Source organism: Lytechinus pictus, chromosome 2 (assembly GCF_037042905.1).
Source record: "Lytechinus pictus isolate F3 Inbred chromosome 2, Lp3.0, whole genome shotgun sequence".
In the NCBI taxonomy this organism is placed as follows: domain Eukaryota; kingdom Metazoa; phylum Echinodermata; class Echinoidea; order Temnopleuroida; family Toxopneustidae; genus Lytechinus; species Lytechinus pictus.
Genome location: NC_087246.1, coordinates 24207828 through 24225694, shown reverse-complemented (window position 1 = coordinate 24225694; position 17867 = coordinate 24207828). Strand labels below are relative to the sequence as shown.

The 17867-nt window shown below is 34.8% G+C and overlaps 1 protein-coding gene and 1 long non-coding RNA gene across 2 annotated transcripts; one reads left to right on the top strand and one right to left on the bottom strand.

Annotated features, from left to right (window-relative positions):
* Positions 1-172: 172 nt before the first annotated feature.
* On the bottom strand, positions 173-10798 carry LOC129273449 (uncharacterized). The gene is made up of 4 exons (XM_054910482.2): positions 10550-10798; positions 4399-4531; positions 3459-3758; positions 173-3078 (listed from the first exon to the last, which is right to left on the bottom strand). Exons 1-4 carry the CDS (start codon positions 10605-10607, stop codon positions 2616-2618), a joined length of 954 nt encoding a protein of 317 aa, XP_054766457.2. The 5' UTR covers positions 10608-10798; the 3' UTR covers positions 173-2615.
* A 633-nt stretch (positions 10799-11431) lies between these two features.
* On the top strand, positions 11432-15551 carry LOC129265921 (uncharacterized). Its single transcript, XR_010296589.1, has 3 exons — positions 11432-11639; positions 14487-14589; positions 15158-15551. It is a non-coding gene; the product is annotated as an uncharacterized LOC129265921 (long non-coding RNA).
* Positions 15552-17867: the final 2316 nt, after the last annotated feature.

The window sequence follows — 17867 nt, the reverse complement described above, 5'->3', positions numbered from 1 at the left end:
AATGTACATATCACAAAGTTCCTATGGCTCCCTTTCCTTGTATCTCTCACCCCTTCTCTCAATATCTCTCTCTCTTTCTCTCTCTCTCTCTCTCTCTCATCATACTCATCGCGTCTCAAACCATTCACAATAGTTTTTATTGACAAAATTGCAAGATTTTGCGGATTCTATTATGGAATGACAAGTGTTTTAATGAATAAAAACCTACTTAGCGTGAAAGTAATAAACTTTGATCTGATTTCCCTACACTAATCATGGACCATCCTATTCAGAAAATAGTTTAGTGTTAAGAAGGTCATAAAAAATCAGTAGGGGTCTATATAATGGTAAATGGTACAGAATACATAAAAGCCAATAGAGTTAAATTACAATTTTTTAAGTATGCATGGTCAAGCAATTCCGACATCGGTTTTTTATTCGATGTCTGTATAATTTATGCACGCATCCGGGCAGAGGCGTGCAGGGGGGGGGGGGGGTGCCTCTTGGCCCTTGGTTAAAAAAACTATATAAAATGCATCACTCGTGCTCTCTTTGGAAGCGTGAGACACCTGTTAGTAGGCTTGCCAACTCTTCTGTAGAGAAGAAAGCAGGATCAATTTCGGAGTAATAATCTACCTCTTCTTGGTGAAAAACTTACTTGCCCAATTCTGAAATCCTGGATCCGTACTTGTAACAACAACATCAACAATGTTATATAATAATACTAGTACTACTACTAATAATAATAACAATAATAACAATAATAAAATGATGATAACAATAATGATAATGATAATAATAATAATGCATTACTTAAAATTATTGCCATGACGGAAATAACAACAAGTTAAACCCATTCAACCCTTTAAGCTTTCAACTGTTTTCTATAAGGCTAATGATAGCAAAATACATTATATACAGTAAACATATGCATTTATTAGAAAGTAAAATAAAAATTATTTTCCAAATGAATAAAGATAGCAATTATAAATTGCAGCTGGAAGATGAACTGTAAAAACATTAAAAGTATTTTCTTCTGCAAAATTCATGAGCTTTAAATTAAGATTTTACTTCCTAGATTGATATTGGGATCTACATTTCATTTTTTTTGTAACAATTAATGGCAATATACTTTAGTGTAGACTTTCGTAAGATATAGGTATGAAAAAAGAAAGAAACTCTGTATCGAGTACGGGTCTGAAATATTACTATTTGACAAGATATATATTTAAATACCATATCTGCCTTAAAAAAACGTTTTACGGATACCCATGCATACATTTCATTCGAAGTTCTATCAAATTTCTGCTCAACTTTTCTCCGTCAATTTTATCACGGAACTTTCGAATTGCCCATTATTTTACCATTGACGGCTAGCCGTATAAAAGTCGAAATCCCTAACACAGAGTACCTGTCATATTTATTTAATAAATGTTGGTGACAATTGATTCTCACAGACGCCCAAGTATGACGCCACAGCCCTACACAAGTTCACTTGATCCTTGGGAACTAAACCCTCTGAACCTCCACACCCGTCCTGATGAAGATCTACTTACAGATCGAAAGCTTGACCAATAAAAGCTACGATCGTCTTATAGTCAATTTATTTCACTATCTATAGACATTTTGATAATGTTTGACAAGAAATAGAATTTAGTTTAAAGGAGAATGAAACCTTTGGAACAAGATAGCTTGTGTGAAAACAGAAAAATCAAAGAAACGGATCAGCGAAAGTTTGAGAAAAATCGGATAAATAATGAGAAAGTTAGGAGCATTTGAATATTGCGATCACTAATACTATGAAGATCTTCACAATGGCAATGCGACAAAGATGTGTGATGTCACTTGTGAACAACTCTCCCCATTACTTTAGTATATATTTCACTTAAACTGCCTCTTTTATCACATTTATCAGTAGATCATGTACTCTTTCTATAGGAGGGCATGCAATACAGATAAAAAATACATCATGGATGAAGAGTTTGTATCACCTTAAGAAAAAGCAAAAAGAGACATTTTGGGGGGTATTTTAGAGTCCATCAAAGGGAAAGTTGTTCACATGTGACATCACACATCCTGTCGCATTGCCAATTGGAGGATCTCCATTATATTAGTGATTGCAATATTCAAATGCTCATAACTTTCTCATTATTTGTCCGATTATTCTCAAACTTTCTTTGTTCTTATTCTTTGATTTTTCTGTATCGACACAAGCCTATTTTTTCTAAAGGTTTCATTCCCCTTTAAGCCATTTCACTATAACAACAAATTGTTTCATTTTGTTAAACAAATTACTTAAAACTTTAGACGTTTTTAACAGTTACAGTCCTGGCGAATTCAGTATCAGTGAATAAGGGATTCAAACGACCATTATGATGGTCATGCTGATCGTGCCAAATGAAATTAACAAATTCAGTGCGAAATTAATAGGTTTTTGTGATAAAATACATTTGGGAAGCGATTGGCATCCTCGGCTTACACTTATTGTATGCTGTACCTTAAACATAATCACCATCGACATAATCGAAATAATACGCGTGCACACACACACACACACACACAATAAATACGTTTGCTGTATATCTGCTTTGCGTAAATACGTTGAGTAATTATGGTAACAGAAATCCCTAACGTTCCTAAACCCTATCATCATGTTCACGGGAAAACATTGGGTTCCTTACGACTGCCTGGTCGACCACAGATGGCGGTACTGACTGATACAGAAGATCCCGATCCTCTCGATCTCGACGATTCCCTGAATGATGACTTTGCGATCGAGGGCCTAAACGTCGACTGGAACTTCGTCTTCCGAAGACGAAGTCTTCTGGAGCAGAGCGTTGCCATCCGCCGTAATCTTCAGCGGATGCACTACCGGTAGTTGGACCTTGATCGTACTCGGGTGAAAGATCGTCATCTTGTTTCGGTGGCGGATGTTCTTGTTGCCCTGGTAACGCATCTTGTGTCATGTTTTGATGCGAGCCATCCTCCTCTGGGATGGTTGGGGGATGAGAAGGGCCATGCTGGAAGCGTGATGGACGGGTCACATGCGAATCCTGCTCATGATTGGTAAGCTGGTGAGGAACTTGTTGCTCTATGTATCTAAACAAAGTAAAATACATGTTGTTTTTTAATTAGTAAATTAAATGAAAGTTTTTGATTAACTTGACAAGTTCGTGTTATTATTTATTGAAATAATGTTTGCATGGTGCATTAAAAACACGCCTTTGTGAATACAACCTAAAAGGCATACAGAAATAAAATCAAGTCTATTTTCTTGACAGAAATGCCAATGTTAATCAAATTCATCTTAATCCAATGATTGAACATAATTATGGCGGCAGCATTGAACCTAAAACGAGGATGGTGAATAAATAGCGAAAATTAGATTGTGAAGTATTAGAAATAGTTTACAGAAATATTAAGGGATTAAAATATATGAATGGGTAGAGATTATACTAGGGAGAGACAGAGAAACTCACGGCTGCGGCGAACCAATGAGTAATCCTTCGGATGGAGGCTCGGATTCTAGAATAGGAACAAACACCCTGGAACTCTGTACCACGCCAGAATGATAGTTAATCGGAGGAGCAGGAGGAGGATGGAAAGGTGGAGGAGGTATATATCCATAATCATCGACCATGGGTTGTCCGTATTCATCGACATGAACCCGTTGGGAAAGGGTGGGTACGGGAGATAATCGTTTGGATGCTACCACGTAAGCACGATGAGAGCGATCTCGACGCTTTCTTCTTTTGAGTTTTGTTCGAATATAACCAAACCTTAGAGAGGAAAAAAAAGACATGAATGCAAATCAATAAACATATTATCACCAGTCAACTTTAGAGGTGTTGGCTAAATTATTATTGATGGAAATCAGTGATAAGATAAAATCATTAGAAAAATTGGAAATAGAAAAGAATAGTCGTTTGAATAATCATATGCTGTAAAACAACACCAACCACAATTTCACACTCGTTCATGTGTCCTGCATCAGTGCATGTATTTCACTCCTCTCACCCGCTTTATCCAAATATTTCATATATTGTTATATTTAGCATTCCTCATTGACTTTCACACATGCGCTCACACACACCCATGCACACACACCTCCACTCGTTAAGAAAGTAACACCCACACACACTTCCGCTCTATATTTCTTTCTTTCTCTCTCTCACTATCTGTCTGTGCAACACGCACACGCAACTTCCTCCCATATACTAGTAAGGTCAATGTTCCCATCAACCACGCCATCTCGCTCGTATCACCCTCAGTTCAATTCAAATATTCATTTATTTTCTTCCATTTCACAAACTTCTACCTCTCTCAAGCTCTCACCGACTCTCTTACCCACTCTTTATCCCCTCTCTCTCTGTGTTCTCTGTTCTTGGTAACAGAATATAATACTGAAGAGTGTCTCACCTTTTCAGCCTCCTTTCTTGAACATAATGAAAGAATAATCTGAAGAGAAGACCGATGATTGTGACGAGAGTGAAGGCGATGAGTATGCAAACAATACCCACCACCCACTGATAAATTTCCGTATTGTCATTACCTGAAATAAAAGATATTGAAAATGTAGATTGGTCATTGGTAGAACCATGGTTAATTTCAGGGGGAGGGGGGTCATAAAAATTTGTTTTGTTTTTTTATTCTCTCAGCCTAAACGGTAATCATTGGATCAAATCTTGATCAGAACTGGTAGTTGGCACTGAGATACTGGAAATTATTTTCAATCGCACTCCCATAACATTAGTGCTCAGGTGCCACCCCCATCTCCTTGACAAACATTCTCTCTCTTCCCCTGTATATATATATATATATATATATATATATATATATATATATATATGTATTTATTTATATAATAATCAAACTAAATAGTCAAAGAATAGTCAAAGAATGCTCAAATATTCCACTTTAACTAGTTTCGTCTTTAATTCTTCAGAAAGTGAAATATTGATTCACAACAAATTCATACAAATATATACTAAGCATGTATACGCTGATGAGATGCGTTGCGTAGCAACGGAATTATTATGTTATCATCATTACGTAATTTACGTCATAATCTAAAACGCTATGATCAAAAGACGTAATTTACGTCATAATCTGAAGCGCTATGATCAAAAGATATTTCATTATTATTTACACCCATTAAAAGAATCAATGGTTAGTCCATGTCCATTTTTATTCTTTATGAATAATATAATGTTAAGGCCTATACAACTTCGACTATTATGTCAATGAAATGTTTTTCTTTTATTTTACGTTCGTTTTCATTGTCTGTTTTTAATTTGTAAAAATGTATAACATGAATTTCTGGAGTTATTCCTTTTGCACATATTGATATGTGTTTACTTACATTAAGAATTTGATATTTTTTCTCTCTTATGTGTTGACGGTGGAGGGTCATTCTATTCCTCAAAATACCTCCTGTTTCTCCAATATATTTTTTTCCACATCCGTTACAGGTCATGCAATAAATTAAATTCCGAGATGTGCATGAAAATGAATCTTTCAATTTGAATGTTTTTTGTATTATCATTGTTTTTAAATTCTAATTTATCCGTAGTAGGCATATATGGGCACGTTTTACATCGTTTATTATCACATTTTTTCGTCCCTTCTTGTGATTTGTCTAACGATGCTTTTGTCAAAATTTTCTTCAAGTTAGGAGCTTGTCTTTTGCTTACAATATAATTAGTTTTATCAAATACTCTTTTAAGGTTAGCATCATTATTGAAAAGGGACATTGCCCGTTTTGTAGAATTTGAAAAGTCTCCATTATTCGGATTATATGTAGAAACGAAAGCAATATTATCTAATTTATCAATTTTTTTCTTTGTTTGTCTTAGATTTTTTTGTTCTATAGAACGTGCTTTTTGTATGCCAACTTCGATAAGTTCCTTTGGATATTTCCGAAGGAGCATTGATTCTAATTCTTTTAATCTTTTTTTTTTCGAATTTCTTCATTAGACACAATAGTACAAATTCTTCTTGCCAGATTATATGGAACATTTCTTTTTGTGTGTCGTGGATGACAAGAGTTGAAGTGCAAATATTGATGCGTGTCTGTAATCTTATAATATATATCTGTTTCCAATTTACCACTTTTCTTTTTTAAGGGATTTTTATATTTCGAAAATGAATGACCATTTGAATAAAAAAGAAGCATACCAGAAACTGTCCCAAAATGAGGATACTGGAACAATGAAAAAAATACAAGACTTGGTTAAAAAACATGAAAATATTTTCAAAAAAAAAGAAAAGGCGTACATCATAAACTTTGAGTACAAAACAAGTTATTTTTATGGTTTACCAAAAATACACCAAAGTAAACGTATTAAAGAAAATATTTTGGAGCAGAAAACCTCAATGTTCAATGTGGTACTGATCATGCTGATGAAGACTTAAAAATTAGACCAATAGTTGCTGGACCAGTATGCCCAACTCACCGTCTTAGTAATTTGATCGATGATGTGCTAAAACCTTACTTGAAACATGTGAAAAGTTATATTAGAGATAGTGTTGATTTTTTTAATCATCTACCAGAAAATATTGATGATGATAGTTTATTGGTTACTTTTGATGTCAACAGCCTTTATACCAATATTGATCATCAAGTTGGATGAGATGCTATTCGATATTGGTTGGAAACATATCCTGAAGATCTAATTCCCAGGATAACTAAAAAATTTATTTTAGATGCGATTGACTTAATTTTGAAAAACAACATACCCGAATTCAATGGTAACTTTTATAAACAAATCAAAGGAACAGCAATGGGCACAAAAATGGCCCCTACATACGCAAACCTGTTTCTCGGATATCTGGAAAAGCAACTATATAAGGAAGTAGAGGAAATCATTTCGCACAACGCCAGATTATATGTGGAAGAAAATTGGTTTAGGTATTTGGATGACTGTTGTATTATATGGAAAAAAGAGTTTGGTGATGTTCAAGCTTTCTATAATATACTTCAAAATATTCATGAAGATATCAAGTTCAAAATAGATATTTCAGGAGAAACCATTTCTTTCTTGGATATAAATGTTAAAAAGAAAAGTGGTAAATTGGAAACAGATATATATTATATTAGATTACAGACACGCATCAATATTTGCACTTCAACTCTTGTCATCCACGACACACAAAAAGAAATGTTCCATATAATCTGGCAAGAAGAATTTGTACTATTGTGTCTAATGAAGAAATTAGAGAAAAAATTAAAATAATTAGAATCAATGCTTATCCTTCGGAAATATCCAAAGGAACTTATCGAAGTTGGCATACAGAAAGCACGTTCTATAGAACAAAAAATTATAAGACAAACAAAGAAAAAGATTGATCAATTAGATAATATTGCTTTCGTTTCTACATATAATCCGAATAATGGAGACTTTTCAAATTCTACAAAACGGGCAATGTCCCTTTTCAATAATGATGCTAACCTTAAAAGGGTATTTGATAAAACTAATTATGTTGCAAGCAAAAGACAAGCTCCGAACTTGAAGAAAATTTTGACAAAAGCATCGTTAGACAAATCACAAGAAGGGACGAAAAAATGTGATAATAAACGATGTAAAACGTGCCCATATATGCCTACTACGGATAAGTGAGAATTTAAAAAACAATGATAATAAAAAAACATTTAAATTGAAAGTTTCATTTTCATGCACATCTCGGAATTTGATTTATTGCATGACCTGTAACGGATGTGGAAAAAAATATATTGGAGAAACAGGAGGTATTTTGAGAAATAGAATGACCCTCCACCGTTAACACATAAGAGAGAAAAAATATCAAATTCTTAATGTAAGTAAACACATATCAATATGTGCAAAAGGAATAACTCCAGAAATTCATGTTATACATTTTTACAAATTAAAAACAGACAATGAAAACGAACGTAAAATAAAAGAAAAACATTTCATTGACATATTTCAGCCGGAGTTGAATAGGCCTTAAAATTATATTATTCATGAAGAATAAAAATGGACATGGACTAATCATTGATTCTTTTAATGGGTGTAAATAATAATGAAATATCTTTTGATCATAGCGCTTCAGATTATGACATAAATTACGTCTTTTGATCATAGCGTTTTAGATTGACGTAAATTACGTAATGATGATAACATAATGATTCCGTTGCTACGCAACGCATCTCATCAGCGTATACATGCTTAGTATATGGCGCTAGAGCGCAATTTTTGTATGAATTTGTTGTGAACCAATATTTCACTTTCTAAAGAATTAAAGACGAAACTAGTTCAAGTGGAATATTTGAACATTCTTTGACTATTCTTCATTTAGTTTGATTATTATTTTCTTTCCGTGACGGGGGACATACTTCGTTATTTCATTATATTTATATATATATATATATATATTTATATGTATTGTTTCTCAACATATTATATGATTGCATTGAATCCCTTATCAATAAAATTTCTTTTTTATTCCCATTTCTCAGATAAAACTTCTTACGCTTTTAAATACTTCTGTTTTAATTGTCCAATCTTTGGCTTGCTTTGTGATTGATAGTGCAATGTATCCTAATGATAAATCCTATTTGTACCCTATCAAGACAAAGATTCATCGTAAGCTATAAAAAAATCTTTGAAGTGGAACAATTCGTGTGATTATCTTTCCCAAGTGATCTATTCATGGAAATTCAATTCACTTGTGAATTCATTCATTTTTTTTAATTGCGCTTGCAGAAATTTTGAAATTAACGATGGTATGATTAAATAGTATTGCTATAATATATATATTTGTTTGGTTTTATAACATGTTTTTATTGTCTTATTTCAAATAAAAAAATACAATAACAATACAAGTCTCATAAGCAAATATACAAATAACTGAAACAAGTAGTAACACAGAATTATACATTTGCACAAAGTTTCATCGAGAAAGGAGGTATACAGCATGCTAATGATAATGAAGAACATGTAACTTATCTCTAATACAGATTAAACTTCACGAAAAACTGAAATGAAAAGAGAAAAAAGCAAGATAAAAATAAACAGGTGGAGTGTGTCCACCATCCCCACGAAACCCGAACCCTCCCCTATAAATCAGATCCTGCTTCCTTCTTTTCTTTTCTTTCTTTTTCTGGTTACACTTCGTAATTCCGAAGGTTCGTAATTCCAAAGGTTCTTTATTCCGAGGGTTCGTAATTCCGAAAACGTAAAAGGGTTCGTTAATCCGAACATTTGTGGCGTTATTCCGAAGGTTCGTTATTCCGAAGGTTCGATGTTCCGAAGGTTCGTTAATCCGAAAACGAAATAAGGTTCGTTGTTCCGAAGGTTCGTTAGTCCGAAAACGAAATAAGGTTCGTTAATCATTTCGTTTTCCGACTAACGAACCTTCGGAATTACGAACATTCGGAAATACGAACCTTCGGAATAACAAACCTTCGGAATATCCGAACCTTCGGAATTACGAATGTATGCGCTTTTTCTTTTTGAAAAATCTATATAATTTCCTCATATGAAGAGCTCACTTGCAAAAGGGTCCATTTTCATCAAATTTGATATTTATGTCTCAGTGTACAGATTTTTAGTAGCTCTATAAGATGATACCAAAGAAAAGTTGAAATTCCCATTAAAAATTGATCTAAAATGGCAAAGAAAAATCACTTCTTTTCAAAAGGGGTCAGGTCCATTTCAGTTTAGTTGCAAAAGGTTTATAGGTCCACACAATTTTTTTTTGGAAAGAATATCTTAAAAAATATGAAGACAGGTAAATTTCTTTTATACCCAATTTTATGTTATCATGGTAGGGCATCATGTAAATTCAGTTTCGCATAAAAATATTGCAATATGGAAGAATTAGAAAAATTATTTTCTTGGAATGGACCTAACCCCCTTTTGCAACCAAACTCTTCTGAAGAACTCATTTGTCAAAAGGGGTTAGGTCCATTTTTCCTAAATTTTATTGTTTTCTTGTCTCTAAACCTCTAAATTTTTAGTAGCTCTGATGATACCAAAGAAATTTTGAATTCAAATGAAAACGTGAATGAAAGTGGCCAAACAAAATCACTTTTTTATTCAAAAGAGATTGGATTTATTTCAGTTTGCTTGCAAAAGGGGTTAGGTTCACATTTTTCTAAAAATATATATAAAAAGTTTCAAGACAGGTAGATTTCTTTTATACCCAGTTTTATGTTCACATGATAGGGTATAGTACATCATGACAATTTGGTTTGTCATAAGAATATAGCAATAAGTGAGAATAAAAAACAAGTTTTTTTCTCGGAACTAACCTCTTCATATATGAATAAATTAATTCAAATGACATAATATATAAGAAGTTCATAAATCATCTCACTTGATTCTACTACCGTAAAAAATATACAAGACCTGGCACCCCCACAACAAATCAATCACCCTCCAACGTAATCACTCATAATCTGTATGAAAGTAAAACATAATTTTGACTGTGTAATTATATTGATCCCAAATCTTTTTCTCATTTCTCCTTATGAGTTCATCAGTTAATTATTGAATAGTGTTACTGAATATATTGTGTTAAAATGAATACTTGAAAAAAAATAACTCACTTGGGTCTGGGGTTCTTGGTGAACTACTCTGAGGTTCTTCTGTCTGGCTCATGACCATAGAAAGCCTATCACCTACTACAAGATATGAAACTAAAATTAATTTCCACCAACACCACTCCACGGTGCTGTACCCAAAATAATCGCTCAGACTAGAGTTCTTCTTACCACAGCTACATGTACCTCTTTCTCACAACAAGAAGGGTAATACAATTTGCCACTGTCTCTAACTGTATATATATTATGCACCCTGCCCTTATTTACCACCCATTACTTCTATACAGGTCCGTTTGATTTCACAAGATCGAGGTAAACACTTTCCACTATACACTAAACCTTAATGACAACACTTGATTAAGACAGTTCTATTTGCAATTCGGTCGCCTTGTTGACTCGGGTTTTATTTATCCCGAACTGAATACCAAATGTACGCGCTGGTTGGTACTGTGTTTGAGAGAGACTCGGAATTAGGACCATTCTCACTGAACTTTCTTGGTAGCAACTGAAGATGGGGTGTATAACCCGATTCTCTGCCATTGACAATAGAAAAGTTGGATGTGATACTGTATTTTCTTTGTCTCTCGAACAATAAGCGAAAATGGGTGGTGTAGGATGTCAAAAGTTTAAGTATTACTAATATAAAGGGATGAGAACAGAATAAGCCAAATGCTTTAACAGAAAATAAAAAAGACTTTTGTTTCAATTGATATGCAAATATTTGTGGAGTATTTTTTTTTCTAAAATATGATGAAATGCCAAAAAAGTATAGTTTTGGGCCCCCTGCTACATAATGCGTTAAACGTGTGCGGGGGGGGATTTCGGGAAAGGCTGTATTAGTTGTTTGTGTGTCTTATGGGGCGTTGCAAGAAAGTTATGTTGCAATTGATTGCAAATCGACTGCAACTTTGCAGCCGATTCCGATCGACTGCAACTAGCAATCAATCGCCAATTTGCGTTGCAAGAAAACGGCTTGCGATTGAACGCAAGTTGCAGCTGATTTGCAGACGATTTGCAGCTGTAAACAGGGTCTGCAGCACAAGACTAGCCGAAAAAGCAAAATATTGGCTTGCAACAATCTTGAACCTGGAAGAGAGTAAGTAGAAAATATTCATTTTTCAGACAATTCTTTCTCCATTATGTATGTTTTTAGAGAATTTATATATTTTAGACCTATGCCAGGGAAAAAATTATTTTGAAAAAAGTGAAAATAAATCTTTATCGCCGGTCGAAATTTCACCTTCAACAAATTTTCTACCGTACAATTTCAATCCCAGTCCCACACTTGACTTTTTGTGTTGGTAATGCACGGTTGTATCAACAACACGGCAGGTCATTGCCGGTGCAGTGCTGTTAAAAATCACCCAGGCAGAAGCAAGTAAATGTGTAGGCTCTAATTATGTATGAAACATCGAAAATGACCTTTAAAGATTATTTTTGTTCCTATTTGAAATGATTTTTTTAAGTTATATCGGTTTCAACGGCGAATAGCCATCCAGTAGGCAGTAAATAGAAATTAAAGACTTCCATTACAGTCTAGACATTTCCACAAAAAAAAGATTCCTCTCCATTTGTCTCTCTTTTTTTAAGAGTCTGTCTAACGTTACATCGAGCGAAGTTCGTACAGGCCCTACTCCACTTCACTACCGCTACACTACGCTCCACCTACCCGAAATTCGAGACTGGACTCTATCTGATATTCCGAGTGACAAAGGTGGGATTTTATGGGGGGAAAATATAAAATTCATGCAACATCACGATCTTTAAAAACAATTAGGCCTAACTAATATTCTTACTTACACCAAGTTTCACTTTTCCATGCTTCTATCAGTCTCAAAATTGGTGATTTAGAGCCAACATGAAGTTCCTCACACAAATAAATAATTCGCTGCCGTATCGCGCGTGCATGCAATGTTTTGAAATCTGCAGCGAATTATTTATACGTGTGAGGAACTTCATGTTGGCTCTAATTCTAAATCACCAATTTTGAGACTGATAGAAGCATGGAAAAGAAGTGAAACTTGGTGTAAAGTAAGAATATTAAATTCAATTGTTTTTAAAGGTCGTGATGTTGCATGAATTTTATATTTTCCCCCATAAATTCCCACCTTTGTCACTCGGAATATCAGATAGAGTTCACGGTCTCGAAGTTCGGGTAGGTGGAGCGTAGTGTAGCGGTAGTGAAGTGGAGTGGAGCCTGCACGAACTTCGCTCGAGGTAGTCTACCGTTAACCTCCCTTTTTATGACTTTCCTTGGCCTGGCCTGGGATAAAGTGAAAATTTTGCTGTTTCGACTTTTGTCTTTGGAGGATTTAAAAAAAAATTATTTATTATTATTATTATTTTTTTTTTTTTGGGGGGGGGGGTTCTCCAGACTCCGTATATCTCGCCAGACAAGAAAAAGAAACAAAGGTATAGGGGGTCTACATGTATTGGGCTACTTTTCAGAATCTATTGTCCACATCTGCCACATTCTTGGGGAAGTTTTGACATTGAATAGGATGTTGCCTGCCCAGGGCTCTTTTTAAATTTCTTACGGGCAGATTGCACAAGAGGTTCTTTGCAAGGACAGTATTTGTGTCGTTGATTTGTAATGATGTGCCGTATGAGTCACATTTTTAATATCCATCTCATATAAATATAAAAAGATATACATGTAAATACATTTATTTTTTAGATTTAATATGTAGATCTACTATGCCAGGGGGAGGTACTTAGATTTGGTTTGGACAAAGGTGTGCGGCTGTAAGTTCGAAACCCGTACCCATATTTACAGGTCATTTTGGCTAAAAAGGTACCCATTATTAGGGATTCATTACAGGGGCGGATCCAGGATTTCCAAAAGGGGGGGGGGCACATTTTCGCCTGGAAAAACTTGACAAGCAAAAAAAAAAAAAGGTTATCGCCCAAAATGTAAGGTCATTTTGTATTTGCACCTAAGACATTGGAGTAGAATATGGACCCATACGCCATGTTTAGGGATTTCTTCAAAAAAGGCGACCCATTCCTGTGGCATATCTCCATATGCCTTATCTCGTGAGTACCCCCCCCCCCCGGGCTACTATGTAGCTGACTCTTGATTTTTATGCAAGCACATGAGGTGCTATATAGATGACAGATTTTTTTTCACTTTAAATTGTTAAATGGATGATTACAATGCTTTTCCAGGTGCTTTCAGTTAAAGGGTGTCTCATATGGTGCATCATTATTAATATTGAATGCATAATCATTATTTTTTTTTTACATCCTTTTACATCAAGCACAATTCTTGGGGGGGGGGGGGCATATGGCATATGGTCCCCCTTGACATTTTTCAGAATAAATCTGCCACTCAAAATTTTATTCCCGCACCGCTGACTGACGTTTTACTTTCAAGTCTCACACAACTTTTGATACTAAATTTGCCATTCCCAGGTACAGGGTCAGGAAATTTTGCAACATCATGTTTGTTTAAGTACATGTCAGACAAAAACATGATTACATGTACAAAGTCAATATTCATAACTGGGTAATTTTTTTTTATTGACAATAGTAATTTAATGTCACTGATGAACTTTGTCTTGAAAATAACAATAAAAAAAAAATTAAGAAGTTAAGAAAAAATATTTTAAAAAAAACATGAATTGAAAGAAATTTATTTTGATACCAGATTTTTTACAGTACAGTTGTTAGGATTGCTCCAGAAAGGAATATGTACACCAAAGTTTGGCATTCTATTACGAGCTTTTTTAGTAAATTAAAGCAAAAGGTATGATTTCATAATTTTTTTAATTGCGCCGCCCATGGCTGAGGAACCATAGTGCCCCTCCTTAGGCCAGAAGTGACTTTAATCAAAACACCCTTGGACTACTATAATGATTAACACACTGGCAACTGAGCTTGTATATTAATTTCATGAATATGTTTTATCTCTTTGCTTTTTGCTTTTAATTGCTTACTACAGTTATGACAAAGAAGTCTGGAACCTCAGAACCACCATAACTGTGTCTGCTACAATGTGTGTTCTTCCAACCAGCTGATTGATTCATTTTATCAACTCTTGAATGGTAGGTTACATGTAATTGTAAACTGTATTATTATTAATAATTCACCATGATCGTAATGCGGATGGGGGTGAAAACTGTACACATTGACCCAAGGATAATGCAAAATGAAAAAGGCTAACACAAATCTCTATCTTGACTGGACTTCTCAGCAATGAAGACATCCCATTGATGGGGGGAGGGGAGGGGGTGGTTGTGCTCATCCAAGGTGTACTGTATGAAAGTGTGTATTTTGCTTACATTGATTTAATTTATTACATATTTTAATTTCCATGATTCTTTTATTTGGGGAAAAACAATCAGTTCACACTTTTTTTATATTACATCATGGCAAATTGCCAATTACTATGGTCTCAGGAGTAAGCCACTATCCCTCTATCATATCATCATTTGGGTGCAAACAAGGCCCTTACCAGCAGACATAGGGGCATTTCTGCACCGATGGGTGCACAAAAATGTTTTGCTAAGGGCGTTCTTGCACTGAAAGGACAAAATTTGAACTAACCCAAGCTACATGTATGTATAGTTATGGGCTTGCATTATTTCCCATATTATTATTTTTTATGAACAGGTTGATTATCAGAACTGAATTCAGAGCTGCTCCTGTCTGTAGTAACATCATTATAAGAGTGGACTTCAGAATGAGGGCGTTGCTTGTTTAAAAACTTCACTCCATGGAGCTCTCCAAATTTATCTCAAATTAGACTGCTTCTGGAAACCAGATTTGTTCCTTCAAGCAGAGACGATTGTGGCTTTCCTGACTGGACTTCTATGGATTCTTCATGCCAACCTTAAGGACTGTGGTCTTCTGCATGAGACACATCAATTTCAAACAAGACATTCTGTGGTGAAACACTTGATGAAGATGATATTAAATTTTTATTTCATATAACTGAATCTCAGAAGTAATTCCTCGAGAGCAAGAAACATTGAAAAATGAAAATTAAAGGTCCATCAATAATGAATGTCTTGAGCAGTGTTCTTTTTTGTGCACAGATCAATGGATCTTTTCAAGTCCAAGCAGGGATGTAGTCAATGCTGACCTCGAGGCAACATTTTGCTGGCCTTGGTCCGAGTCACTGTACAGAATCTATGGGAAGTTCTCTCAAGCTGCCTCATGACTCTGAAGAATCAGCCTCGACCTCATCCCTGTATGCAAGTGTGATATATATCTACGATGCAATCTCATGATTAAAGAGAGAGAAACAAGAGAGCTTCAGATTTTGAAGTGTAGCAATCTCCTGAAATGTATGTTTTATTTGAAAATCAAACTAAAATAACTTAATTGGGCATGTTATTCATTATGATATGTATGAATGAAAGCATTTAAGCAATTTAGTGCTCTTGCAAAACATATTCTGAGTTGTATTTACTGCAAACGCTCAGATATATTGATAAGCATTTGCCAGTGCATGAAGTGTTTTTAATAAAGAGTGGCTTTTGTGCCTATGGAGAGAAATCACAATTTGAATATTCCATGACCTCTGATAACAAGAGCAGAATATTTTTGGTTATTGACACACTTTATAATGATATTAGGAGAGAATGTACTGAAATTGTGTGAAAATAATGGCATAATTGCTGAAGAGGCTTATAAAGATTGAAAATAACATTATTTCAAGTTTTTCTAGAAAAAAACCCATGGAAAATTGAAAATGGCATAATTTACACAAGTTTTCAACAACAACAACAACAAAAAAAAATTTTGCAGAATTTTTAGTACACAAGCCTATGGACAATCAATTGAACGTAAATCGAACGCAAATTTTGCGCATCCTCCAAAATCTTACATAAGTTACGTTTGATTTGCAATCAATTGCAAAGCTTGCGCTTGATCTACGTTCAATTGATCAAACGCAACTTCTTCTTGCAACAGGATTGAACGTAACTTGCGTTCAATTGCAGATTTGCGTTTAATCGGAGGACTTACGCTCAATTTTGGGAGTTGCGTTCGATTTGCGTTCAATCGCAAGTTTCTTGCAACACCCCATTAGTAAGATAGTGTGGTTAGGGTGTGTAAAACTGTGTTGCAAAAAGAAGGAATTATCAAATACAAAATAAAAATATTTAGGATTTTTTTTTAATTTTACGACTATTTATCATTATCGTTATTATTGTTTTTCATTATCATTATTTCTTCATCATTATCATGATTTTTATTATTGTCATTCATTGTAGGCTAGAGTAGTCTATGGCATGCCGCGCAGCACCGAACGTCAAGCTACTACGAGTGACGTCATATTTTACCACTGCGCAAGGAATTTTGGAGAATTTCTTCGATTCCGGCGACGTGAGTGTAATTCGTTCTTACACTGGACAAAACAATCGGTATAGGAAATCTGTTTTGTTTTTCTACTTCTTGCATCATAAAAAGTTTTTTGACAGGTTTGAAAATATACCAAACATATTAATTAATCATCATGATGCGATAATTTTTCAATTGTTTCTTAGATAATGAAAATTTGAGTGAAATTTCTAAAATCTCAATTCTAGCCTCAGTTTTTGTTTCCCCAGCAGAAATCGGTAAGGCTGGCGGGCGACTCGTCGGGCGAGTAAAGCCTGTAGCTATGTGGTTTTAGCTATCGGTATATAAGCGCTGGTATTAGCCAAAATAACTCGCAAAACTCGTTTATGAACATATAGGATTAAGATTTTTTTTTTGGCATGTCTATGCTGCTAGATTAAACGACACAGATCTAGATAAATACAAATATTTAGACTCTTTTGCCACATTTGGTCATGCGATATCACCGAAGCCACCCTTGTCGAAAGCGCAACGAACGAGGCTTGCACAACCTCGATACGCCCCAGTTAACTCGTATTAGTTTAGTCTGATCAAGGGTGAGAGGTTCGAAAGAACCGTAATATACGTATCTCATTAATATAATCAATTATCTTACTCCCAAGAATGTTCTGTAAGCTGATTGGTCCAAATCGGATCACATAATATTCAGCATATTGCACTATGGCATCGAAAATGCACTATCCTGCACTCTGACCTGCTGACGTCATACCAACTGTACCACCCTGGACTCTGACGTCATATCAAATACCTATCCTGCACTCTGACGTCAGATCGCAGGAAAGTGGGAGGTCTGGAATTATCTAGAATTTAGATCAAAATAATATAGCATTCGGGGCAACTCAGTAACATGGGGGAGGGGGGGGGGGGTGGGGTTGTATAAAACAAACAATGTACGCATTCTTGTGCATAGAGGACCTAAATAATAAACTATATGTGCTCGACTCGCCAAATGGATATACCGCACTTGGTTATGCGG